At 34.5% G+C, this 27,788-nt stretch overlaps 7 protein-coding genes and 1 long non-coding RNA gene across 11 annotated transcripts; 3 read left to right on the forward strand and 5 right to left on the reverse strand.

Annotated features, from left to right (window-relative positions):
* Positions 1–412: 412 nt before the first annotated feature.
* On the reverse strand, positions 413–8,267 carry LOC143352384 (uncharacterized). Of its 2 annotated transcripts, none has more exons than XM_076784812.1 (7): positions 8,032–8,267; positions 7,228–7,482; positions 3,698–4,052; positions 3,385–3,615; positions 1,328–1,441; positions 1,078–1,233; positions 413–998 (listed from the first exon to the last, which is right to left on the reverse strand). In XM_076784812.1, the coding sequence occupies exons 1-7, from the start codon at positions 8,097–8,099 to the stop codon at positions 948–950; spliced, it is 1,230 nt and encodes a 409-aa protein (XP_076640927.1). In that variant the 5' UTR covers positions 8,100–8,267; the 3' UTR covers positions 413–947. The 2 variants fall into 2 exon arrangements, with proteins under 2 accessions (XP_076640927.1, XP_076640928.1); XM_076784813.1 differs by having other exon boundaries at positions 7,228–7,549; positions 8,032–8,053.
* Positions 4,602–12,972, forward strand: LOC143352396 (uncharacterized). The gene is made up of 3 exons (XR_013081920.1): positions 4,602–5,690; positions 10,788–10,897; positions 11,530–12,972. It is a non-coding gene; the product is annotated as an uncharacterized LOC143352396 (long non-coding RNA).
* Etf-qo (electron transfer flavoprotein-ubiquinone oxidoreductase) lies at positions 8,948–15,897 on the reverse strand. 2 transcript variants are annotated; one of them, XM_076784807.1, is made up of 8 exons: positions 15,738–15,897; positions 14,886–14,993; positions 14,460–14,808; positions 14,070–14,376; positions 13,749–13,990; positions 13,286–13,680; positions 12,985–13,206; positions 8,948–10,115 (listed from the first exon to the last, which is right to left on the reverse strand). In XM_076784807.1, the coding sequence occupies exons 1-8, from the start codon at positions 15,769–15,771 to the stop codon at positions 9,952–9,954; spliced, it is 1,821 nt and encodes a 606-aa protein (XP_076640922.1). In that variant the 5' UTR covers positions 15,772–15,897; the 3' UTR covers positions 8,948–9,951. The 2 variants fall into 2 exon arrangements, with proteins under 2 accessions (XP_076640922.1, XP_076640923.1); XM_076784808.1 differs by having other exon boundaries at positions 8,950–10,115; positions 14,886–14,988; positions 15,738–15,841.
* A 268-nt stretch (positions 15,898–16,165) lies between these two features.
* On the forward strand, positions 16,166–17,557 carry LOC143352403 (uncharacterized). The gene is made up of 3 exons (XM_076784852.1): positions 16,166–16,663; positions 16,896–17,069; positions 17,296–17,557. Exons 1-3 carry the CDS (start codon positions 16,537–16,539, stop codon positions 17,445–17,447), a joined length of 453 nt encoding a protein of 150 aa, XP_076640967.1. The 5' UTR covers positions 16,166–16,536; the 3' UTR covers positions 17,448–17,557.
* Positions 17,511–19,148, reverse strand: Pex11ab (peroxisomal biogenesis factor 11ab). The gene is made up of 3 exons (XM_076784849.1): positions 18,739–19,148; positions 18,425–18,540; positions 17,511–18,347 (listed from the first exon to the last, which is right to left on the reverse strand). The coding sequence occupies exons 1-3, from the start codon at positions 18,792–18,794 to the stop codon at positions 17,821–17,823; spliced, it is 699 nt and encodes a 232-aa protein (XP_076640964.1). The 5' UTR covers positions 18,795–19,148; the 3' UTR covers positions 17,511–17,820.
* Positions 19,149–19,278: 130 nt separating this feature from the next.
* Arl6ip1 (ADP-ribosylation factor-like 6 interacting protein 1) lies at positions 19,279–21,116 on the reverse strand. The gene is made up of 5 exons (XM_076784851.1): positions 20,976–21,116; positions 20,669–20,802; positions 20,186–20,423; positions 20,013–20,097; positions 19,279–19,928 (listed from the first exon to the last, which is right to left on the reverse strand). Exons 1-5 carry the CDS (start codon positions 21,000–21,002, stop codon positions 19,828–19,830), a joined length of 585 nt encoding a protein of 194 aa, XP_076640966.1. The 5' UTR covers positions 21,003–21,116; the 3' UTR covers positions 19,279–19,827.
* Positions 21,117–21,309: 193 nt separating this feature from the next.
* On the forward strand, positions 21,310–23,245 carry LOC143352401 (ubiquitin-conjugating enzyme E2 S). Its single transcript, XM_076784850.1, has 5 exons — positions 21,310–21,448; positions 21,596–21,743; positions 22,287–22,477; positions 22,557–22,685; positions 22,767–23,245. Exons 1-5 carry the CDS (start codon positions 21,431–21,433, stop codon positions 22,917–22,919), a joined length of 639 nt encoding a protein of 212 aa, XP_076640965.1. The 5' UTR covers positions 21,310–21,430; the 3' UTR covers positions 22,920–23,245.
* A 170-nt stretch (positions 23,246–23,415) lies between these two features.
* Positions 23,416–26,113, reverse strand: Ref1 (RNA and export factor binding protein 1). Of its 2 annotated transcripts, XM_076784848.1 has the most exons (6): positions 25,786–26,113; positions 25,079–25,216; positions 24,851–24,998; positions 24,432–24,572; positions 24,235–24,338; positions 23,416–23,549 (listed from the first exon to the last, which is right to left on the reverse strand). In XM_076784848.1, the coding sequence occupies exons 1-6, from the start codon at positions 25,993–25,995 to the stop codon at positions 23,547–23,549; spliced, it is 744 nt and encodes a 247-aa protein (XP_076640963.1). In that variant the 5' UTR covers positions 25,996–26,113; the 3' UTR covers positions 23,416–23,546. The 2 variants fall into 2 exon arrangements, with proteins under 2 accessions (XP_076640963.1, XP_076640962.1); XM_076784847.1 differs by lacking the exon at positions 23,416–23,549 and having other exon boundaries at positions 23,862–24,338; positions 25,786–26,111.
* Positions 26,114–27,788: the final 1,675 nt, after the last annotated feature.

Raw genomic sequence — 27,788 nt, forward strand, 5'->3', positions numbered from 1 at the left:
ATTTGTTAATTCCAATGGATTCCAATGATTTCTGTTATTACATCTATTAGACGGTTCTTCGATGATTATGCTGTAAGCGTAATCATTTTTATATAAATTAGAATCCCAGAAGAAACTGCAACGCTGTTACTCAAGAAAATTATTTTCATTAAAATACTTTGATTTTCAGAAAACTATATTGGGACATCGGTAAACAGTTGATGAAAAGGATTTTTTTGTTTATTATACGTTGCACCATAATTTCAGTGCTGCTATAACATAAGTCTGATCGGGCCTTTGTGCATAATTCCACTTAATTTACAGCACACTTGTGTCCTGTAAAGTTTAGAGCAGGCCTGCTCAACAATGGCTCGCGGGACAGATGTGGCTGCTTCTCCTCTTCGCCTACTCGATGAGTCAGTCTCCCCACCCTGTCCACTCCGACTTTTTCTTCGGCCTGTATATGTACGTGAATACGTAGTAGTGGTGAGTAAACTGCCTGTGCAGCGGTCATGGGCCTCGTGACGAAGGAAAAGCAGAGAGGACATGGTGGGGGCTGACTCGTCGAGCAGGCGAAGAGGAGAAGCAGCCACATCTGTTCCGCGAACCATTGTTGAGCAGGCCTGCTCTAAACGATCCTGAAATATCTTGGATAAAGACATTGTTAGTAAGTAAGGACGATAATATAGGACGTAACAGACTAATGCACGGAATAAATGATTGCGGAATGAAAATTAAATTTAGTCTAGAATACTAAGGCAGTATGTAGCATGTGAATAAAAATTATAGTATAAATAATCACAAACAATATAATTATAAAGTGTACAAATTTATTAGACGATAATTGAAGGGTAAGAGTGAATAATAGTTTTGGTGATCTCAGATGTTTATTGAATTATGTGTTATATAATCTCCGTGCATATGATAATCAACTTCTATATTCCTCTTCGCGAAACATACCTCCGGAGTTAGTACATGGCATATAATATGGATATGTACGAGGCAGAAGCCTTCATAATCTGAAAACAGTGAATGATTTCGTCCGCTTGTTTGTTAATTTTACAAAGTTTATGTGTACAATACGAAAAGGACGCTTACGCCGGCAAAGCGTTGTAACGACAGGTCGATAACTTTCCCAGCTGTGATTGTTGATTGTTTTTGGGATCTCAGCATTAGAAGTATCATTATACGACTGTCGGCAGGTTCCAGAAGGTACCAGAGCGAATTGTATGCTGCGGTATTAATCGACGTGCTCTAAAATCGATCAGGAAATATTTTGCTCGTGAGCTGTTACTATTTTCTCACAGAAATTGTTTTATTTTTTGTTGTTAGTTTTAAATTTGCTGACCTTACTGCTGAGGTACTCCCCTGAGAAACAGAGGATGAATGCCTCCGTCGCGATACAGAGATAAAAGAAAAGTATTTTTATTACCATTCTTACATTTTGATCACTATCGAACGACTGGAACAATCGATTAAACGTTGGTTGGTAAGCGGATGATAATTGTCAATGCTGTTACTATTGAGCTGGCTAAAAAAACCTTCACTTTTCGAGGAAACTCAAAAATGAATCTGGCTTCGTTAAATTAAATTTTGCAACTTTCTGCCGCCTTTCGACGCATTCATTCGCGTATCAAAATACAGACGCCGCGCTGAAAGAGACTCGAGAAGTCTTTTCGGCTAACTCAATAATCTGTGAAAAAGATTTCGCATGCGCTGGCTGATGCGTAATTCATGATGGAATCTCGAAGGAAGTGCTTCTACGTGCTGAGGTAAATCGTAAATGTAGAACATTTTTGTATTATCACATCAAACAGGCATTTTATCAAATGCTAGACAAGGTATCGTGAATACCATATGCTTGAAAAACGTTGAGAAATGTGTTCACGCGATTAACTGCTTAAAAATCATGTAACCTAATCTTCAACGGGTCGCGTAAATTTTTACTACAATTTTTATACAGTGATACAAAAATAAAATTCTAACAATTGCTGAAACAGAATGTCAAATCGATTTAAACTTTTCTAGGTTGATGCATTGTCGCTACATTCCATGGCAAGTAACTGAAACAGATCTATCATGAACTGCGATTTTCCGGCTGTGAATTCATGCTATAAATCGTTGAGAAACTTCCACGATACTGCATTAAATTTCATTGCAACGATTGCATGTGACACGCGCAATAGAAATGTGACTTGCATAAAAATTAACAACATCGTATTTCTTAACAGATCAGAAGGTGTTCGAAGGGTTGCATTGAGGGATAAATATCTTCAAAGTTGGTAATCCCATAACAAAAGTTTACGTTCAATATTGAATACTGATCGACCGTGAAAGTTCGCGCGGGCTCTACGGGAAGATGAATGAAGAGAGCGGAAATGAAAAATGAGGAAGATGTAAGAAATATCGGGAAACTTGAAGCAAGTAACAAAGCACTAAATAGACAAGTTAACGCGCGAAGTTTCATGGGCAGACTGCGGATATTTACGCGTTTTTAGCTCGCGAAGTTTTCGAAAACCAATCAAATATAAAGTTACATTGGAATCGAAGTTTCACGTTATTTCTTTGAAACTATCATTACGGAAAATAAACTTCGACGTAACTGCACATTCTCAAAGTTTATCTACGAAAATAGAAATTCGCTTAGGCATCGACATTTTATGGGGGGACTGATAAATCAGAAAGAACTTAGCAAAAAATAATTGCGTGGAGAATAAAAATTCGAATAGAATGAAAAATCTTGCAATGAAATCGAAGCTGCTGCAGCGTTTTATATTCTCCTATTTCATGACACGACTCCCCATACTATAAGACGGGGCACGGTAGGGGCCCCTCGAACGCCTGCTTCTCCCACCAGCCTCTCTTTCGTGCAGCGCGCAAGACTTGTTCCCCCACTCTAATTTCCCTTTCTACGCCGCGGCCCAGTCAGAGAGGGTAACTTTTTCCCCTCAATTCGTGTTCCCTCCCCTCCTCTGGCGATACTGGGTGTCTAGCGTCGCGTACCGCTACTTTACGCAGTTTCAATTTCTTCTTTTAATTAGATTGACAAGACTCAGTGTGTGACCAACAGTGCATATTTTGCGTTACTTTATAAAAATAATAATGTTCAAAGAAATTTCTCGTATCAAAAAGTGATATGCAAGATGTGAGGGCAAGATTTTGCTTAAGTATTGTTATATTATGTACCAATTCTACATTGCAAAAATTATGTGGTACAAATTTTCAATCAGATTTTCTAGAAAGCTTGCGTTGAACAAAATTTTAAGCTTAAAATTCCGTTCTACATTTTCAATTTACTCTCAGATCCATCGCACACAGCCTGTCTTACAAATATAAAACATCAAAATGGAAGTAGCGACGCCATTTTACTATCTGAAAAGTATAACGTTCGAAAGTCTTACTCACTATCACCATTAGAAAGCCTACACAACAAATATTGATCGTGTTACACAATATTTGCATCAAAGCAATGAACGAAAAGAGGCTGTCGATGTATTTGGTGAAGTCGATGCTTCTCTGGTGTTTTTCCAACAAATATGTAACAGTACTGTTTGGCAAACTGCACTCCTTGGCATTAGTGTGAATTGCTGCCAGAGTCTGATGCATCACTTCTACCTGTCCTCCAACATGCAGTATCTATAGAACGAAATTTACATTAATAAATGAACAAGCAGAAGCAAAGTTCGTTTGGGAAGGTTTTTCAAGTTTCGTTTCTCACCAGCGTGATCATTAGAGCGTTCACAATAGCGATGGCGATAGCGATAATTAATAATTGGATAAATTGTGCGATCATTATGTATTGGTAATTCAGTCTTTCGTAAGCTGCCGATGGAAGTTCCATTTTGATTATCAATTCCGCTGACTTCGTAAGAAGACCGTGGCGTCCAGCGTTACGGAAAACGTTGATGTAGACAATGCTGTACAGGAACACTGCGATAGCGTACATGCTCAAAATTATTTGGGAGCAGCGATTCGTCAGATTGGCTTTTTCTACCATAGTGACTGCATTATCTTTCGTAATGGAAGTGTCGGTCCAATCTGTAGCCATTGCGTTCAGAATATTTTTAAATATTCTGGAAAAATGGCATCGTAAACACAGTAGTACATAGTACGAATAAGTAACGAACGTGAAAAAAATTATTTGCTAGCATACTATCCTACAGTTTTCTCTATTCTACAGTTATCCTTTTATTTCGATATACTCTCTCATATAATTAGACTGCAAATCTTTATGCGAATTTTCGTTTTCACAGCTGAGTTAGTAAAAATCGGAATTATAGTACAAATGCTAGAATGAGTGGAGGACGTGTACTGTGCGTGCCTCGCAAGAAGTCTCACGGTAAAGGGGGACCTCGATCGCTCCGCCCACCCCCCACCGTTGATGCTCCCGTAGTCCCAACGATTAGGCTTTGACGTCACACGCTACATAGTATGTGTGACCGGTCCAGCCAATAGTTCGCTAGAACCGTGCCCCTTTCACTCTAACGGGGTTGTTTTGTAAGGCATGGGGTTTCTTGTAACTAACTTCTAATACAAATGGAAGAAATTTTTGTTAATATACAGGTTTCTTGCGTTTTAATAGCCTGATAGTAAAAATGCAAACTTTTTTGTACGAGAAAATAATAAGGTTGTGGGAAATGTTTCAACATCAGCATTTAATATGATCAACACTCATTTGGCAACAAGTCAAACGAACCAACCAACAGTAAAAACATATAAAAATGGGGCTTGAAATTTTTGAGAGGACGAGCAATCCTAGAAAGAAAATGGTCGGAGTATTGTATAGAGATTTTTACCGAGCAAAACTATAGTGGTCTATGACGACAGCATGGCTCGAGCATGCAAGAGAGGTCTCCGGAAACTCGTGCAAACCGCAACATGCAACCCTCCCCCGCAATGTATAGTGTGCTGTTCCCACTCAATTGGAACATGCGCAGAATTTCTATCAGCTACGCTTGGTAGAACTATGATAATAGAAAGGTGACATTGAGAGCCACGACTAAGCTTTAGGAGAAGCAACCCCCCTTAATACGTTGTCTTCCTTGTCAATGATAATACAGTTTTGAGCTCTTCTCAATATCTAAATAAATAAATAGTAATTAAATAAATTACTTCACTTTTGTGGGATCTTTTACATGTTAACACTTTACCGACCAAAAGCACATTGATTAATAAGTAAATATAATAGAATTAATGTGTGTTCCTTTTTTGAAAGAAAAATAGAAGCAACATTTCGCTACAGGTCCGTTTGGACCCAACATCCACCCTGCATGGTAAAAGGTAGTTTAAAGATTCTCTTTCAATTAATAATCCCATGAGAAATAATTAGCTGGTTTTACGAAATGGTTAGGTGCTAATGTATTAATACTAGCTAATATTTATTTATCATATTTTATTGCAGTAGTACGTTCCATATGCTTGCTCAGCATGCATTGGTTATGCAAGAATCCCATGTGTCACGATCTCACCACGCAATCGCGAAGAATGCGACAGCGACCCTGAGCTCGAGGACCCTAACTGGCCCAAACTGACGGAAGGAGCTTCTGTTTATGGTCCCGCTGGGTTTACCACCTTAACGTGTTTTTATACGGAGTCGTAAACAGGGATCTGGGTCCGACGCTCAATAAAGGTTATTATGACAGTGGGAAACGGCAGCTCAGCCAATAATATACAAGGCAGCCGCTCGGGCGATTGCTGGGAATTTTTCAAGGGTAAGAACGTCTCTGGGTCCGAAGACCCTAGTTGGACTGAACCAGCAAGAGGAGCTTCCGTTTACGACCCTAAGATTACTGCCCCATTATATTAACATATTCCTTCATTCTATTAATAGAATTTTGGTAACTACAAATCATAGCAGGAAAATTATAAATTTTCACTAGTCATCGTAATATTACTTTCAGTATATGAATATTTTTTCTGTTGTTTAATCACAGTTCTCAATTTTATCAGTACAGGTAACCCTCCTATAACACGGTAGATAGGTTCCTAAGAAAATGCCGTGTTGTATGAGACCCAGAGCCAGTACAAAAAGTGGGGTTACGTACAGGTAGCGAAACCGTGTTATAAGATGCCGTGTTGTAGGAGGGTTACCCGTTACGTATTACGTTTCTTCATGTCAACCATGTTAAAACCGATAAAATTAATGTACGATTTTGTACTGTGCTATTATATTAATTCCACGAATTTTCAAAATCAATCGATAATGCGTACGGGGCGAGGCACAATGCACGACATTCGGAAATTCGATGTATGTATTACACGCTGACAAGCAATGGCTGACGAGTAGTTCGCAGCTCGCTGCTGCTGTTTAGACCATTTTTAATTCAAGCACAAAGCCGTTCGCACCTCGTTGCATCTGGCAGCATTGAATACATCTCAATAACTCAACGTTATTGAAACGTTTATGACACCCCTGTAGACAATGTTGCATTGCACGTTGCATTGAATTCGCCAATCTATAGTCTGCAATACTGTATGGCGATAGTCAGTTTGTAAATTGAATGTACAAACACTCTGTTCCATTACAACAATTATGCTTAATATTTTCTAAACTATTACCACATAATACATTTATTTGTAAATATTGTAAACGTTTGGTTGTGTTATAATAAAATTACATTATTCACTAAATATGATTAGCTAAATATATTAACTAAATTATGATTACATTATTATTTAGCTATTTACCAAAGCACACAGCCCATGCAATTAAACTGCGGAAGTTTACGCACGTATAGAAAATACACTACTGTACAATTAAGTTATAATATTCGATTCATTAATCCTTTCGGCACAAAATGGAGGAACACTATAAAAAAAAATATCTGCATTTATTTTATTATTGTACACCTTGTATTATTTTTACTCATATTATATTAAATACGGATTAAACGCCGAAAGCATTAATGGAGGAATAGGGTAAGGGAGGTCAATTAGAGCCCCCACCCAATTACTATGGGTGTACCAATTACGGTGCCTATATTAATTATAATTATTTTTAAAGCATAATGAATATTAAGAAAGAGATATTATATATTAACCGATTCTAATGAAAAAATTTAATATCTCTCTTTTAATATTCATTACGCTTTAAAAATAAATATAATTAATATAGGCACAGTAATTGGCACCCTCACAGTAATTGGGTCCGTTACCCTATTTAGCAAATGCAGTATTTCCGAATTGCATGTATGGAATATTTACGTTGCATAAAAATCCACAGTAAAAATGTGATGTCATTCTGCTTACCCGTGTTTGTTCCATAAGACAACCAGTTTGAAACATATTAGAATGTATGGCATAGTAGTGCTCACACACTCTACCAAGTCTACCAAGCTGTCACGACTGAAGTGGTTCCTTATATAGCAATATTGAAAAATTGATGTTGGGCACATAAATATTACCCACACAAAGCGAATTAGATTTTCATAAGGCGACGGCCATATTCCCGTTAATTGTAGGCCAATTTCTACTGGTCGACTGAAACTGTTCGTAAGCATCGTTCTGGACAATAATTTTCGTTACCTCAAAAACTGAAGTTTCGTTAGAACATTTACGTCTTCCGGTATATCTGTGGTTGCAAGCCGATCCGACATAAATCACATTTTTCTATAATATTTTGTAGACATCAACATTACTACACTCATTACTACCATCATTACTACACGACAATATAAATGTGAACCCGGATAATTTTTTCAGTTATTTCAACGAACATTTACATGAATTTTGATGCTGCGAAAATATGGGCTACAAAAAATTGTGCAAACTTTTTCATGTAATAAATTAGATAAAATTGTAACTTTTTCATATAATCGATTAACTGAAATTTGTAGACTTCTATTTACTTACTTTATTGTATAAGTAAATAGATTATTTTTTAGATTTCTGAGAACAGAGAAAATGATTTCAATACATTTCCTTCTTTTGAGATCACAAGTCTTAGAAGAAGCATAGATTTGAATTTTTAAAAAATCTGATTTATGTTGTTTTTCCTAGTAGCAAACAGATATACTGAGAAATGATGTATCGCAATAGGATTGTATTCTATACCGATCATTCACGAACGACGAACAACAGTACACTGAGATCTGTTCAAACCACCGAGAGCACTTGCGCATAGACTACCATAAAATATTTAATACCAAAACAAAAGTTGTAACGTAGAATATGTGATCATACAACATGATTAGAAGTAAAGAAAAAGTTGAGCTGGTTTTTTCCAACTGAATCCAAAATTGCAAACTCTACCAGCTGTATATTCTCGGACAATTTTCTATAATGTAACGGGACACTGAGAAAACTATACCGGAGTTCATGGCGGAAACAGTTCTAGTGGCAACAAATGTTGTTTCGTGAGAAGTACAGCAATGCCTCGATCGTTGAACGCTCTGGCAACAGAGTTTCTGTGTGACAAAAATTATCACAACGGACTTTCTCTCGACAAGTGTTTAAATTGAATAATAAATATTTTGAATATTTCAAGGTAGCCAATTGTAAGAGGATATTAAATATTAAACATTAACGAAATAAAAATAATAATAAAAAAAGAGTTTATGTAGTTGACATCAGATTAATTTTGAAAATGAATGCAAGTTGCATAATTGTATACGCACACAACATTTTTTCGATAAAAGAACACAGCCCCATTTTGGCTATGTTGGTTTTGTAGAAAAAAAGACTACAAAATGTTTATGCTCTTAATCATTATTAAAACGAAATGAGAAAATGATGTCCACGACCATTATTCTCTACAATCGCGTAACTAATTCCAAACGATTAAAAACTACAGGGAAGGAAAATAATGTGTGATATTCTGTTATTTTATTGTCGGTAGAAAAAACATTTATTCGGTAGATTGAATTTCGCTCAGAAAACGATGGATCTTTCCAATTACTGCGAATTTTTTGTGGAAGCATTAGCATCCATAATGCTATTACACACATAAATAATTGGAAACGTAACAAACAATTTCTGTATCCTGTTATTGCAACAAGCTTTATTTGCACATCATTGCATTGTTTACAAAAAGATTGTGTTTTATATACTATAACAAATAAATCCATAAAAAGGATGATGTACCGAGTTTGTATCATATTTTTATGGATTTGAGCAATTATTATTGTTATACTTATGTAGCAGAATAGAATTTTAATCGTGTTTATAACAATAGAAAAATAGATAATATATTTTTTTTAAATATGGAAGACAATATATATATTAAAATAGAAGATTATTTCTCAATACATTGGTCATTTTTCAATTTCTTTTGGTTGCTATTATTCTATACTTTTTAGTCATTATAGAAAAGGAGTTTTTCTTTTACATAATAACCATCGCATTTCAATGACCTAGCTGCAACATTTTTAATCTCGTTAGTTGTTAAATGAATTTTACAGAATATGTAAATAAAGGCGTATACTTTAATACGTATAAAACGATTTTTCAATAAAAAAAATTATTAACATTTTTACTTACGAAGTATATGCACAGTATTGTCTCAAGAAGAAATACTGTACAAGAAAAAATTGTAAAGTGGCAGTGAAATTTGCTACACAATGCATTTTAAGAATTCTAATAACTATTAATTACTATCTGCATTACAGTTTCCTTTGGTGTGAAACGTTAATAGTGTGATTCTGTTTTTAAAATACTGTATATGTACAGTAATTCAAAATGTATTTTATACATATAAAGAAGATAACATTTTTTAAGAATTTATTAGTATAAATTCGATAATTTAAAAAAATTAAAAATATAAAAAATAAAAGTATTAAAAATATTCAGTTACCGTTGTTTTAATTCATTTACAAGACTATGTACAGTATTAAAATGTGCATATTATGTGCCTGTGATTTTCCAAAATATGCAATCGATTATTTGATCTTCAGTCGTTTATACGAACATTGAATACACGTAAAAAAATATAATCTGAATACATCATAAAAAATTCAAACAATTCCCAATTGCGATTTACATCCCATTGTACGCTGGACCACCGCCACCTTCAGGTACAACCCAGTTGATATTTTGACTGGGATCTTTGATGTCGCACGTTTTACAGTGGATGCAATTTTGTGCATTTATTTGCAGTCTTTCTCCCTCTCCAGACTCAAGTGGTACGAACTCATAAACCCCTGCAAAGAACAATACATGAAAAAAAAATGTCTCTCATATCGCATCATTTTATTCTCTAATAAACACCTTCCTTGTACAACTAAATTACTATTTCTATTATGACGCTTTCTTAAATAGAAAATAATAAAAGCTTTTCCGTTTCCAAGTTTCCAAATGCAATAAAAATTAATTTATAATTAAAAATCTACTAAATGTATAAAAACTTTCATTCCTTGAATGCTTTATTTAAATTTATTTAACTTCACTTTTCTTAAATTTTTTAGTCACTTTCATTTCTAAATTATTAACTGGTTTTAACATTCTATGAAATATTAACTAATGATGGTATTATACCTATCAGACCATCCCATAAATAATGCGAATACTGTTTCCATATCATTTGAGTGGTGATATATACAAACATAATCACAACCATTGGTCTCCTGTGTTCTATTCTGTGCACGTATAGAGAAAATATGGGAACCAATGAGATTTTCAATAATTATGCTACACGAAAAGGAAGCGTGGAAGTACTATTTTTCGATTTCTTTTTTAAAAAAACATTTGTCTGTCATTTCAAATGAAAGATTAATTCTGATCTTCTGACGGCAGATTATCGAGGTTCCATTACGAAGGTCAAATCGTGCCCTCCGCGCCAGACAGTCGATAACCTGTTCCCTTCCACTTTCCAGACATTCGAATTGTCCTGTAGGAAAACAACCCCCATCGAGCTCCTCCCCGTTTCCCCGACGACCGATTCTGGGGAAGCAAGAGGTTGCTCGACGAGGGAAATAGAAAGAAGGTAGAGTGCAGTAAATATCAAAGGTAGTGGGAGGGTAGTAAGCACGGCAGACGTATAAATTTCGCCCGCTTACAGATGCCGGCTTGTATCAAATTTGTCTGAGAAACTACACCGAACGTCTGCGATCACCAGACTGCGAATAATTCTGCCAATCTCCTGTCTACGAATATTCATGCAAATTCGCAGTTACTACCCGGCATCAAAATTGAAATTAAACCAATCTCAATAACGTCTGGAACCATAGAAATACTGAAAAAGAGTTCAAACAATGGGGGATGAACGCGTCGAGTAGCGGATGTTTCAACATTGCACTCTAGAAATAGTCATATTTTTTTATCAATATACATGTATTGAATCGTCTGTTTTCTTTACGAATAGCCAGAGGAATCGATTAATTTAATTAAATGGAGAATTTGCCGAGTTACGAGAATAGGGGATGAAAGCGCTAAGAATTTTTCATTTTACTGCCATCTGGGAATGTTTCATATTTTTTTGTCTCACAAAAGTGTGCGGATATTTGTGTTTTTTAAAAGTGGTCGGAAGAAGAATTTTATTTGATTAATAGTAGAGTAGCCGAGTAGTTTTTGTGTTGCTGCACTCTGGAAGTTTTTACGTTTTTTTCTTTCTATCAGTGCGTTGAATTGTTGGTTCGGTGATGGATGGCGTGCAGACGATGTCCGCTTTCTTTAAAAAGGATTCGAAGAAAAAATTCTGGAGGAGGGTTGATGGCCGCAGCTCTGCGCACCTTGAATTCGGGACTTGTGCTTGGTCGAGGGTAGTCTAGCCATGAGGGGTGTTCGGATGGCTCAAGTTCAAGGACACATCGGTCGATAAACCCAGACGAGATTCGTGGAGGGAGAAGAAAAGGAGCAAAAGATGGGAGAGGGGAAATATCTATATAGAGGAAATGTGGATGAAAGCGAACGGTCCTAATCGAAATTGCAGAGACGCGACAGACGCTAAACGTGCACGTCCCTAATGGACGTCAAATTAAGCATGGACACTTCGTTGCCTAACGCCGACAGTAATTCGTCATTGATCTTCGTGAAATCGACTTATATATAAATAAATATATATATGTTTATCATACAGTTTTAAGAATTAATAAATAATCATTGATGGATAACGTATTAAACTAACATTAGAACTTCAAATTACAATATACTGTCAATATAATTTTCCATTTGAAATAAAGAAAAACATATTTTTATGGAAAAGATCACTTGATACATCTTAGATTAATTAATAAATGCGTGAAACTTATTTGATGATAGTCTTTGATGAAACTCTAGCAAAACTGCAACAGTTTAACGAAACTGATTTAATGATAGAAAATATTTAATAGGATAATATTATTCGTAAATTATTCTAAAAATGGATTAAAAAGAAAATGGGCATTACATTTTATGCAATCTAATATTTTCACTTTAAGGTGAAATCTGAAACCGAGGTCGTTTTACATAGATAAGCAAATCGAAAAGTCGACAGAAAATTTCACAAGTCTACCATATATGTTCTTCTTATTTATATACTTCCTCATTAATATTTATTTGTAACTTACCTTACATATCTACTCATTGGTAGTTATTTCAACAGGGGATTACGTGTGACTTAATTTTTAGGTCAAGAAGTGACAAACATTTTTATCAATATCCATTACAAATAGAAAGACTGAGTAATAATCGGAAACGTTAACCAGTTACACTCAAAGAACGAACATTCGACAAATATTCACGATTCATTCATTTTTTTATTTCCTTATCCCCACATTTTTACTCAGAATCAGGTAATAAAATCAAGGCATAACATTCAGTAATAAAGCATAAATATAATGATAAAGAAATTCAAAATACACTTTCCATTGGCTTGAAACTTCCATAGTATATTTTGAGTTACTTTTAAAAGGGACAAACACATGTTTTTAAAACGCGAATTATCTTATGCATATTTTATATAAAATATAAGAGATAGTAAAAGAAAACATGCGTGGAAAGTGTAAAAGAATATGCTAACTTGTGCAGATTCACCCTCTCTTCCCTCTAATAAATATTGAGCAAGAATTAACAAAAAACAAATTCATCACTCACCAGCAGGACAAAATCGACCTTCTGGTCCAGCAAAAACAGCTAAATTTCTATTTATTGGTACAGTATCATCGGCCAAAGTAAGATGAGGTGGCTGATCAGCTTCATGATTCGTGCCAGTAAGTGCTACCGAAGACAATAAATCGAATGATATTTCGTTATCAGGTTTTGGATAGTCGATTGGTGTACATTCGGATGCCGGTTTCAATCTCTTGTAGTCTGGACCTACAGATATTGCCATTTGTAATAATCACAGTACTTAAACTTCCAATTTTTTAGTATATTTTATTATAAATTATCGTACCTCCATGGGACAGAGTCCATGGCTCTCTTCCACCAATTAACATAGAAAATCCGGAATACATCATGCCTCCATAAAGTCCAAGACTTGTATGGAAACTTGGTCTCACATTCCTAACAGCTTTCAACTCTTTATAAATCCAACTATTCTCTATTTTGTTAGTGTAAGATTTTGGTTCTAAACCTTTGGTAGGCGAAGGATTGTTTTCTGCATCGATAATGGCTTCTATAACACTCTCTGCTGCGAGCATTCCACTTTTCATTGCATTATGGGTTCCTTTAACTTTCGGAACGTTGAGGAATCCTGCTGTGCAACCAACTAGACAACCACCAGGAAACTGAAGCTTGGGAATAGCTTGTAAACCTCCTTCGACTAAAGCTCTTGCACCATACGCTATTCTAAAATAAAAATTGGATTTATAAGAAGAGAATACAAAGAATGGAATTTACAGAATATAACAGTTTACCGTTTTCCTCCTTGAAGTACAGATTTAATACTAGGATGATGCTTAAACCTCTGAAATTCTTTGAATGGATGTAAATAAGGGTTCGAATAATCTAGCCCTACAACAAAACCTATAGCAATAAGAGGTGTGTCTTCATTAAGATGGTATAAGAAAGTACCGCCGTAAGTGTCTCTTTTAAGTGGCCAACCAACTGTGTGTTCGACGGTACCAGGTTTATGATTTTTTGGATCAATTTCCCAGACCTGAAGTAAAAGATATATTTACTGCAAGTGTTTTAAATGTACAAGAATTAAACTGACATCGAAATTTTTTATTAATTACCTCTTTCAATCCTATACCATAAGTCTGAGGTTCACAATCTTTTCTAAGATTCAATTTCTTTGAAACTTGTTTTGTAAGGTGCCCGTGGCAACCCTCTGCAAAGATTGTACACTTTGCATGCAGTTCCATTCCCCGTTCAAAGATATCCTTTGGGGAACCATCTTTAGCAATGCCAACATCATTTGTAGCTATTCCTTTAACAGATCCGTCTTCGTGATAAAGTACTTCTGACGCAGCATAGCCAGGATATAATTCTACTCCTGCAGCTTCAGCTTGTAGTCCAAGCCAAGCTACAACATGGCCCAATCTGTATGAAATAATAATTAAAACGCCAACATTCTAAAAGAGTATGCTAATAGGTATACCTTTGCAATTATCATAATGTATTACCTAACAATATAGTTTCCATGATTGTACATTGGCATTCCTTTTAAAATCGGTACTGATATTCTGCCTTTTTCTGTAAGTATTGCAAATTTATCGTGTGTAACAGGAGTATTTAATGGTGCACCCAATTCTTTCCAGTTTGGGAAGAGTTCGTTTAAAGCAATTGGATCCAAACATGCTCCACTGAGAATATGACCTCCAATAGTGGCAGCCTTTTCAACAACAGTAACCCTAAGCTCTTTCCCATGTTTCTCGGCTAGTTTACGAGCTTGAATAGCAGCTGATAGTCCAGCAGGTCCACCGCCAACAATTAAGATATCCGTTTCATCTACGTATCTTTCCATGTTTACATCTGTAAAATGTATTCAATGCTTTAAGTATACAACTTTTTACACTTGTGAAAAATATTTTCATTTACTTTACATATACCTTTCCATCTTGGATCGGTTTCTCTGGGTACAACCGTATAATGGGTGGTGATTTTTGGAAACTGTTCTTGCGAATAGGCCCTTTGAAAAATCCATTGCAACCTCTGTACTGCCAACAGAAGTTAATGTAGTTTGAATACAATAAGAACACTCTAATCATTCCACAATTAATATAAATTTTATATTCTTTCTAGCCATCAAATCCATTTTCGGAAAAGTTCGCATCTAGGCAATATGTCACGTGACATTTGACAGTTCTACTAACGTACATGTATGTATGTAGGTAGTACTAGTAAAGAAAACAAACGAATTCTAACCTCGCAATAGATTCTATCAATCCGTCTGACCATGGTTATACTTTTCTACTTGACTTGTTACAAATGCTTTTCTAAGTTATGTTAAGATATCTTGTATCAAAAAAATTAAATCCGAAAACTAGACTATGAACTTACATGCTTACATATATATCTATATCGTAAGACCAAAGTTCATTTGCATTACGTATACTTTACAAAATACTGCAATAAAGTAACACGTAATTAATCATTTAAAAGACATGTTTAATATTTAGAATTTGGAACGAACATTTTATTAACGCATTTTTATTAGTAAATTGTTATGCACAATAGTTTGATACATGCTGTTAAATAATACAAAATCGTGTGGTAAAGTTTAGATAATATACATATTTAACAATTAATAACACATACTGACACGTAAAGACAAAAAGAGTAAGCCAGCAATTTAATATCCGACCTACTTGTTCTTACCAATAATTGAAAGAAATTCTATCAATTAAAATATAACACTTCGGTCTACATTAAATACATGTATTAATAACATACGAACTTACGCCTACTTGACGACTTAATTATTGCTCGTGCCATAACTGTACGTTAACAGCGAAAAGATTGTGATCAATTGTGATCTAAATAATATGAAATAATACCAGAGAGGCGATGAGAGCACTCACGCCCGGGGTTTTTATGCCTCCGTTATAGTGCTGCCCCCGCACTAAATCTAGCCTGGGTCAGATCCCACACCCACGACAGAGAGGAACGTTTAGCCTAGATCAGATCCTACATCATTCTTAATAAATACAAATACAATTTCTGATACATGGTAATGTCAGACGAAGCACCAACGAATATTTCGTCGGTGATAATACTTTTACATAATGCAGTAACCTACTTTACCCACAAGACAAAATACATCATCTGTGATGAGACGTCTGTCTCATGACAAATTTTAATTTATATCTTTTTGAAATTGAATCAAAGAAACATTTGCTCGTGTCAAAACTCCGTAAATTATTAAAAAAAAATTCGTAAATTATAATTTCGTTTTATAGCTTATTTACAAATAGTAAATGATATTCATAGCTACTTGTGTCTACGAAATAACGTAAAAGCAGTTAATACAAGAATCTCGTTAGAATTGCAAACAAGATTAGCTATCACTTACTGACTATAAACTTTATATAACTTCAAAATATTGAGGGTAATACGTAATTTATTTGTATCGAAAACAGTTCCTGAACTACGTAACGTTGAACGTGGCTTCATAATGTACTAAAAAATAGTTTCTATATGACATACGGGTAAGGTGCGGCCGACTTATGTATTGCGAACAGTGAAATCAACAATTGAAAAATGTCACAAAATATTACGATACATTTAATAATGTGTGGCATCGGCATAATTATAGGCATATCAGCCTGTATCTTCTTTTTCGTTATACACGGAAATCCTGAGGTTGGATTTTGGTCAATCCTATCAGGTTAGCACCACTCCTAAGATGATGATTACTGATAATATAATCATTGATAACGCGAAAATCATAACAAATTCGATTCTTTGTATGAATTAAAAACAACTTGCCGTTATTTGCTCCCTTGTTTGTTCCACGAATACAAAATGACTATTTCCTGTGTCAGTTTATAGCACAATACCAGGTTTTTAATTTCGAAGTTAATAAAAATGTACATTTATATTAACGATATGTTACACAGGTATAATAGCTGCAGTTTGTTTTCATTTACATTGGGTCAAAGGAAACGGAACTTTAGGAAGATGGCACTCGAAAACCACATTGAACTATTTAAATTTTATTGGTTTTCTGACTGCTCTCAGTGCTTTTGCAGCACTGATTTGGTACCTCTTCCTTACATTTTATTATCATATCCGTAAGTTTATTATTTTATTCTGCGTTTTAGTATGATCAATTTTTCTAATTTTAATACCTGAAATACACTCATAGTCATGATAGATGTCCACTCCCCTCCTATGTTGCAAGTCTGAAGTATTAGGAGTGGGGTGACAGGTATTATGACTATAAGCGTATTTGAAGTGTCTCTTTAAAAAAACAAACCATAGACAAACGTCCGACACTTTACAACATGATTTTTACAGCCATTGAACCACTTTCTACGAGTACAGTAATAGCATCAGTTTATGCTATGATTTGTAGTAAATGGGGTATTTTATTAACATATCATTCGCATAAGTACGAGCTAATTATTCAGGAAGAGCATGCACCAATACTGACAGAAAGTATTGCCTAAAATTTGTTATATTAATAAGAACAAACAAAATTTTTTATACATTGTTACGAAATAAAAACAGAATCTCTTCTTAATAAAATATATTTTCATAAAAATATAACAAAATCAAATACATGTATAAGCATTCTTCATTATCCCAAATCCTTGTGCAAAATGAAGTAACTTCTTATTTTTATGCATTAGATGCTCATTCTAAACACTTCTAAGGTTCCTAGAAATTTTCAAGTATCACAGGAAAAATTTTTCTAAAAAATACATAACATACGTTTCAATATATAAAATTCTATATAATCCGTATAAAAATATCATTTAACTATCGACATATCATTTTGTGTTTCATTCATTATATAAAAACATAATGTATGAATGCATTTTACGACGGTGTTAATTTATATAATGGATAAATTATTGTATAAAGTCCTACAAACGAAGATATAACACCACATAAACCTATTGTTCCAGGAGAAAGTTTAGTATAACCTAATGCTGTCAATGGAATTAGTAAATCACATCCATTTTTAACAGTGTCCATTACAACTTTTTTGTGATTTTTTATTGGCAACAACGTTTCATATTGTTTCCAAGTATTCAATGAAAGTTTTGATGTGTTCACAAATGCATTCTTCCCCTCACGTTCCAAAATGTTAATAATTTCACGAATATCTCTTACAAGATTCATAATAATACTTATTAACCAATATTTATTAGCTGTTTTACTCCACTTTTCTATATTTACTTTGTGTAATCCCACACGACCAATCCAAATGATGTGGTCTGCAAATAGAAATAGAGCATTAGCAAATTTGGATGTCATTAAAATGACTTTTAAAGCCATATCTGGATGTTTCATCATTTTTAGGGCACCGTATATACTATCCAAACATCGTCCGAGGCGTAATACTAAAAGAAATCAGAAACTTATAATATAAACAAATGCATAAATTACTTTAAAATCTTTGATATTATCTGAAAAGTACATTTTCTAAATGAACTTAAGGTATACTCCAAACTTCTTATAATTTCTGCAGAATGTTGTGTTGCACGAACGTTCTGAGCATAATACCAATAAGCACGACTTCCATATTGAAGCAATCTATAAAATGTATAAATAAATTACTTCTTATTTCAATATTTCTACTTATAAGAATACACACATTCATGAATCATTTTACGAAAACGTAACAAAACACTAAAGACTGTTTAATTGTGCAAAGTGTAAATCTATATTTTTGTAAAAATATTTTATATAATACATTCACAAATATTTAAAAATACATCATAAATTACTTACCTGATAAGTCTATCTCTGCCTGCCGTTTGTTCATTTAGCTTTACAATTCTCTCCATGATGTGGTCATGTATTATAAAAACAATATAATTTTCATAATATATACATCAAAAAATATTTAACATAATGCTTCATTAATTCACAGTTGTAATGAACATGATTCGTAAACAATTTAATTCAATTGAATTAAAGAGTCGAATAAATATTTTTCACTTATGATTACCGATAAGACTGTAATCATACCTAATCGTGGCATAATAATAAAATACTTGTCATTCCACTTTATTATGCATGTAAGTAAGTGTTGTGAATACAAGCGGGCTGGGCTGATTGGGGCTGATCGAAATACATGTACTATATATGACGTGCGCCGAACAAACGACAAAAACATGTCCACAACTATCAGCGCCACCTTTTATCGAACGTACCCGCGAAATTTAAGCTTATCAACCATCGGGAATGTTTACATACGGTTAAATCAAACATGATCTTTCATATTTGTAGCATAAAATTACTGCTAAAATAATTTTCGTAATATTAGTATTGTTACTGAGCATGATGCATAAATCGATTTTATTCAATATTATTTGTGCTTACACGGGTGTTTATGATCCAAAAATTATCCACTTAATGTATTAAACATTTTCGAAATGTCACATAAATATTTGCATAAATATATTTAACATTATACAATGTATTGTGTTATAAACATCACATATAATAAAAATCAGCCGGTAAGTATTAAAACAATTCAGAACGCTAAAATGTACCGTAAACATTCTATTACCTAAGTAATAAACAAACAAACACTAGTAAAATATAAATTAATTATATTACTAGTGACGAATGGAAAAACAACGTGAAAATATATTCACGGTATAAAAGTGCATTGACAATGAGTTACGTTTAATATTATACAAAATGACAAAACAAAAGACAAGCATAATTCATCGTATGATACTTACGTTTGTTTTAAAGCAGAAAGTCTACTTTTTTCTAACTCTGAATAAGTATGCAAAGCATTAATTTACCTTCGACAATAAGTTATGTAGAGAATAAAGAGAAAGAATGATTATACATACAAAATAATGATTATGATTTTTTAGAATGATAGAGATGTTCACGTACAAATGTTATTGCTGACATTGCACGTCCATTATGTCTGAGTCCCGGCAGAAGCAAAATTGCATTCACTGTAACAGTTTCATAGAGAATTTCAAAATTTGTACATTATACAAAAATGTATCACACAAATAAATGTAATTCTGGTTTATTACCTGCAATGTAAAACAGAAGTAAATTGTTGATCGTACTCCCAATCCATGTACAAATAATGAGGCAAGTTATTATTCCTGCATAATACTGAAATATAGAAACCATCAATCTGAATAAGCTATTCGAGTGGACATCAAACAGAATACATTATTATTGTCTATTTCCTTCAGCTTACAAAATTGGGACGATTATTTCGAGTTTGTAACATTGACACCCACAGGTCTTGAAGCTGTAAAATTGTTCCAGACAGATTTTGGCAAATCTCATTCAGCTTTTTCTCTTTTTGACCTGTCCAACCATTAGCAGTGCATAAAAATGATGTCATAGGTGGTACAAGATAATCGATCAAGGCTAACACAAGAAGGGATACAGATACTATTGTAAGGAAAGCAGGTTCCAACATCCATATTAAACTGTAAAAGAAAATGGCCATAGTTATTAAATGAAATATAAAACACTGGAAGATACCAATAACAAATACAAATAGCACATCACAAGAAACCAGCATTTATACTATTTATTTTATAAATTTAAATAAATAATAATATAAAATTTCCGAATTCAATATTACAAATGTAAATAAAATATATTTTCTTAAAAAATTGCTTTATAAAATGTAGCGAAGCAAATTTTATGTATATGATACAGTTTTGCTTACAAGAATATTGTGCTTGTTATTCCAAATATAAGTCCAGGATACCACGATCGTTCCCATAATAGAATGGAGTTCATTGGAAGTATTACTTCACGCCAACATTCCATTCTGCGCTTTAATTGTTTCATGTGCTGTTCCTACAATAAATTTGTGTTGTTAAAGAAGATAAATGAGTGTCACTGTCATTGATTTTTCTACCATAATGAAACTCTATGATTTAATGCTTAAAGCGAAATTTTCCCGGCGCAAATTAAACCATATATCTTAGATTAAATAAAAAAAAAAACAAATACAATTAATAAAATCTGACCCTTTCTATCGTCGCACTGTCGGTCATCCTGTTCGATGTGTAACGAAATATTTAAATTCGCTCTGATAGATGATACAGTGTAACTGCAACGCGAATGTGCGATTAAGTAAAACTTATCGTCGAATACGGCTACAGTCTCCTTGCATTATCCAGTCTTATGTGCTTCTCGATTCGACCATTTCTTCGTCCTTTAATCTAATTACGATGATGTTCGTTCAACAAAAGTCCAAGACGCCGGATACCCTCCTTGCTTGAAAACACACGAAATGACGAAGAATCGACTTCTGCCTTCGAGATTATTGTAACTCGCACGCGATTGGCTGTCAGTTCAAAATGTTGGTTATTGCAGGCCATGCTGTGCTGATGTTCTGACGTTAAAGATTTTCTAACAGTATACATTAAATAATCGCGTCCTGAGCGCGTTTAGTTGATACTTCCTTTAAAATTTGTTGAATATGGCTGCTGTAAGTTCTGTAAGTATCCGATGACACATATTATTCCATAACTGCGATCGTTTAACGGCGGTGCTTCTTGTTTATCCCCTGGTTAAGGGGACAGGCTTTCTTGTTGTATACATTCTCACCTGCGTATTAAACCTGTTATCATGATTCACATTTTAGAAATCAAATGTCGAAAACCTATCCCCACAAATTATCCGACGGGTAGCCAAGGAAATGAGCGAATTAGCTGCACAACCACCCGAGGGTATTCGTGTTATTTTAAATGAAGAAGATGTAACGGATATCCAAGCTATTATCGAAGGACCCTGTAAGATTGATGCTCACGTAATTACTATGCTTGTTAAATTTAGATCATACAATGTTTATCAAACATTTTTGCAATTATTGCGCCATAACCTCTATTCGTATGTCATTTATGTATGTATAGGGTGTCGAAAACGTAATGGCCATCCGTTCTCTGGACGATTATTTATAACACGTTGCGTAGATGTATGTGAGAAAATGAAATCTTTTTATTTAAAACGAGATAAAAATTCTGAAGGTTCTCAGTTATGAAAGAAACATCTGTTAGGCCTGCAATGTTGGAGTATCATAAGTCCGGGTGCCAGTGAAACTGAGTTACATCAAATTCTAGCAACACATGTTAACGTTAACAGTGTATGTTGTCAATGCTTATGTTGTGGAAAATTACTCTTACAATGGATGACTATTACTTTCTAAACATCTTGTACATATAATTGTGGAGAAAGAACAATTCGTTTAGAGTCATTTTAGTTTTATGTGTGACTTTTTCCATATATTGTATTCTATACCACTTGTTAATGAGAATAATATCTATTTATAATACTAGCTGGGACACCATACGCAGGTGGTTTCTTTAGAGTAAAACTAGCTCTTGGCAAAGATTTCCCCCAAGGACCACCAAAGGCTTTCTTCCTTACAAAGATCTTTCATCCAAACGTTGCGAAAAATGGAGAAATATGTGTCAATACATTAAAGAAGGATTGGAAATCAGATCTCGGAATTAAACATATATTACTAGTAAGTTACTAATGAATCATTAAACATTTAATCGTAAATGAATGTTATGGAAGTTCATAATGTAAATTGCAATTTTCAGACTGTAAAGTGTCTCTTAATAGTGCCAAATGCAGAATCTGCTTTAAACGAAGAAGCAGGTAGATTACTTTTAGAAAGGTACGATGATTACTCTGAGCGAGCAAAGATGATGACAGAGATACATGCACAGGTAAAGTATTATTATGAAAACATTAAATTCGTTCATACGCATACTCAATATAAAATAATGTGTGATGAATTTATGACACAGGGAGGTGGAAAGGGCAGCAAAGCGGGTCTGGAAAGTTGTGCTTCCTCTGAAGTCGGAGGACCTCTCCCAAAAAAGCATGCGGGGGATAAAAAACTATCAGCGGAAAAGAAAAAAAAGTTAAAAGATAAGAAAAGGACACTAAAGAGATTATAAGAGAAATCAACGTCGTTTATCTATCTTTTATAATTTAAAACACTGGTGTGGTAATGTTGCCTCATATTGTACACAATTATTGCATAGTAAAAGTTTATTATCTAAACTCGACTGATCTTATTATTAAGTATTTAGAAAATTAATAATTCCAGAAGCATTGATGAATGACTTCCTAAGATGCAAACAAGTACAACTCTGTAGTGATCTACTTTACAATCAAGAGTGGAAATTAACTTAGTCCACTCTGATATCTATTAGTAAATATTTTTACATATGTACAAAATACCTCGTGTGATTATTTAAATAAATAAAGAATGTTCTTCAAACCAATGTTTTCTTTTATAAACTTTCCTTTCATTCAAACTGTATCCTTTTAATATTAAAGTGAAATAATTAAGGTTTTCGAAATAAAGCGTTTCAGAAGAAGCTTTCACGCATTCGAACGAAATAAAAGTTTGATCAAAATACGAAACTACGATTAGGTGGGAAATAAATATTATTTCATTGTCAAGAGCATTGTTATTTATTAGGTAACGACTCGTCAGTTTGTTTGCTTCAGTCTTGTGCCACTGCATTGCCATTCATACGCTGCATACTTAGAAGCGTATACATTGTCTTACAAGCCCATTACTGCACAGTAAAATATTTCATTAGTTGTTGACTAGATAACAGTATGTCACAGCCTTATTCCACTATGAGCTATTAACTACGCATAGTGGTAAATTTCATTATTCATGGTAAGAAAACAATTCGGTAAACATAATGTACAAAGGTATGGTACTATTAATATATAATAGTAATTGACATATATAGTGTATAATAGGATTTTCTACAAGGTGTAAACTAAGTTCAAAAATGGACATCTTAAACCACTCATTAATCTATGAATCAAAAATTAGATTGAGGGCTAGAAGTACGTTCTGTACTTTGATAAACAACAACTTTTAAAGATGAATTTTACTGTATTTTTCATCTGATAACCACACACGCACGATAGTACATACAAATCCATACAGTCTTTACATCGTAACTTTTTTTATTTCTTTTTTCCTGTCTGTTGCGGTACCATAAAAAAATTATGAACTTCTATAAACCATCTTTCTTAAGTCTGTAAAATTTGTATGCCAATTTCCAGAGAAAACGTCAAAAATAAAAAGTCTTGTTTAAAATAAACTTGTTATAACATTTTTCTAATGATACAGTTATTACTTATTTTATATATTCTCATGAAAATTAGGGAAACACATTGTACTGTGTTAAGTCAGATCAGAACAAAATCTTAAGAGTGTAAAGGTTTGTGACGTTGTTACTTTACTTCTTTTACATAAGCTTCCAATTCGGCATCTAGTTCTTCAGCAGTGGGAGTTTTCACTACTTGCCGACTGCCTCCTCTGCCACCACGTCGACCGGTTCCACGTCCTTTAAACAGAAACGTTACAAACGTTCATTAACCCATCGATTTCTTTATTAAATCAATGTCTCATGGAATTTCTAATTCATATGAGTAGGTACCTCTGATGGGTCCTGCTCCACGATTACCCCTAAAGCGGGACTGAGGTCTCTGTGTAAAATTACTGCCGGTAAGTCTCGGGCCTCCACGGATAGATGTGACTGGTATTTCAGAGGTAGCAACTTGTATGTTCATTTCACGACCTGCCGATGTACATCACACATTGCAATAATAGATGTGAATATTTGTGCAAATCATAATTCACTAGAACTTCTTTGAAATTTTTGTTTTTCTTTAATGTCATCCCATGTTGGAGTGTTTATGGAAGAATAAAAGAGAAAATGCTCAAATTGTATGTCGCTAGGTATAAACTGGAGACCAGATTAATTAGTGATACTGAAACCCTAAATATAGGCGGAATTTTATAATTAAAAAGAGACACTAAAAGAAAAATTTGTAATATAAGCATAAAGTTACATACCATCTAAGGGTACACCGTTGTACTGTTTCATTGCTTTAATAGCATCTGCTCTTCTTTCAAATATAACATCCGCAGATCCCAAAGATCGACCTGACCTATCATAATGTACTGCAGCTGATTTCAAAGGACCAAATTCACTAAATAATTCCTAGAAATACAAATACGCATGTATCAAATCATTATAAGTCTTCATCGATTATCTAATATCAATTTGTTTAATGATCGTACCTGAATATCTGAATCTGATACGCCAAAGTCCAAATTGGATACAAGAAGCTTGGTTGTTCCTGTGCTACCTATCGCACTTCGGCCAACCTTTTTTACTCCATCGAACATGTCATGCTTCCATGCACTGTTTACATCACCCTACCACCACATTTTTGTCATTAGTTATTATTTAAAAAATAAAACAATAAGTTACAAAATAAATTGTTTATTACTGTTTCCCCATAAAATTAGATAAATAATAAATTTAAATCCGTTAAAATACAACACTTTTCTTAAAATTAATCAGAAAAATTACGAAGAACTTTAAATAAAATTCTAGAAGTTTCAACTCTTTACATCATTAGTACACAAAGACCGATTAAACGTGTAAGAAATGATGCGCACGATCGTCCTTAAAATCAAGCATTTAATGTACATATTATTGTAGTAATATGAGTTATAACGATTCTAAAGGATATTTCAGTAATAAATAAATAGTTTTCGTCAGAAATCGTGTAAGAAACGCAGGAACGGTGTTCTCATTCTTCACGAGACTGCTTTACTATGAAATATGATCATTATTCCGTCGAAGATTAAAATAATTCATATACCAGCGTTTAAAGCGGAAATAGTATGATAGGCACCGATATTACGGTGCACATGATAAAGTCTTTGCGATACCAGGTAGGGAAGACTACCTAAAAGGACAAATCAAGCGAATTTCTTACCCGTGTGTACGGAAGGGAACTTCGTGTAATGCCACCACGACTGCGTCCCCGCATGACGCCACCTCCAATTCTTTGAGTTCTGCGTGCTCCTCTACGAGGTGAGTTACCGGCACCTCTTCCGCGCCTGCTACCGCCGCCGCGTGGTCTAGTCCCTTTATTTTGCTTGATAATGTCGTCCAGACTCATTTCTATCTTATCCACCATCTTCATTTGTGCTAGATTTCGTTAAACGGCACTACCACGAGAATATCAGTAAATCCAACCTCTTTCGTCTTCGTAATGATGGCGGCGAACGAAGACGAAACAAGCGCGCACAGAAATCTGGGTATAAAGACCGTTGGTCAGAAATTCGTTTCCAAGAGGTGCAAAAATCAACGCGGAACGTACCCGATCGTACCTCTCGAATTTGCCACCAGATGGCTACGAATAATCGCCTTGCAAACACCTCCACACTTGAAATTAAAATAATCTAATAAATTATTAGTTTGGTTAGTAATCGAATTTCTCACAAGTACAACTTAACAGATCAACGATTCATATAATACATAGAAGAACCGAAAATATTCGTGATACAGCGTCTAAGGCAGGGTCTGCTATGTAACCTTACGGACGAGTCCGTTTTTCCATGAGACCACAGGCGTCCATGAACATCGTTTAGATAGATAATGCATTATTTGGAACATAGAAATTATTTTGCTCTTGAATATCGATGTACTTTGAATAAGGTGACTGAATGATTTCTTCTTGTTTGACTTCTTATTCGTTTACTTACGTTCAGTTTTTGAATACACAACGGATTTACAAGTGCAGTCATTGGCTGTAGAGGGTCATCGATAACGGCACTGCCATCTGCTGAAGCGCGGGAGGTCTGAGTTAAATTTAAATTGTAAATTATAAGAGCAAATACAGAGTGGAAATGAGAGTGCTTACGTCCGGGATTTTAGTGTCCCCGGTATAGTGCTGCCTTGTATATGCCAGAGAGGAAACGAAAGTGCTCACGCTCGGGGTTTTAGTGTCCCCACTTTTCCTGCATCATCTTTTTAGCTTGGACCAGAACCTGCATCATCTTTTTAGCCTGTATTAGAATCTGCATCATCTTTTAGGCTGGATTAGAGCCTACATAGAAGAGCCTCTTTTAACATAGAAGTAGCATCCACTCAGCATTATTTGGAATCCGCTGCTAATGATGCAGGTAAGATGATGCAGGTTCTGGTCCAGGCTAGAAATTAGCATAGGGGGCAGCACTATACCGGGGACACTAAAATCTCGGGCGTGAGCACTCTCATTTCCTCGCTGTGGATGATTATTGGGAGTAGACAAGATACTCGATTCTCACTAATATTCCCGATTCGTGAGTTATATTGTATATATATTGTTATATTGTTGTCTAGCTGTGATCTAGTTCACCAGTTGGTTGATCTTTTTGGATAGAGTCGGTATTTCAGATCGTCCGACACGAAACAGTCTAAGGTGAGTGGCTTACTCCTGCATCTCGTCTGTGATATTAGTTCCACAATATTAGTTCCAACCGATACGGTAGAATGTGACGCAGAAATGGTAAGGGAGCTCCAGAGCCCCGCGGACGTGAGACAAAAACAAATACAAATACGATTGGTCTACTTCTATACCTCGTCAATGGCAGGATGATAGACCAATCACCCAATGTATTTTTCTATCACACGTTCGTGGGGCTTTAGAGCCATTAGAGCCCTTTACCATTTTTGTGTCACATCCTAACGTATCGATCGGAACTAATATTGTGGAACTAATATCACAGACGAGATGCAGGAGTAGGCCACTCACCTTATGCTGTTTCGTGTCGCACGATCTGAAATACCGACTCTATCCAAATAGATCAATCAACTGATGAACTAGATCACAGCACATACAATATAACTCATGAATCGGGAATATTAGTGAGAATCCAAATAATCGAAATAATCTTGCATAAATGTTACTTTGACATGTTTTAAGACACGCTCAAGAAATTAGCCACTTTTTAC

Source organism: Halictus rubicundus, chromosome 3, assembly GCF_050948215.1.
Source record: "Halictus rubicundus isolate RS-2024b chromosome 3, iyHalRubi1_principal, whole genome shotgun sequence".
NCBI lineage: Eukaryota > Metazoa > Arthropoda > Insecta > Hymenoptera > Halictidae > Halictus > Halictus rubicundus.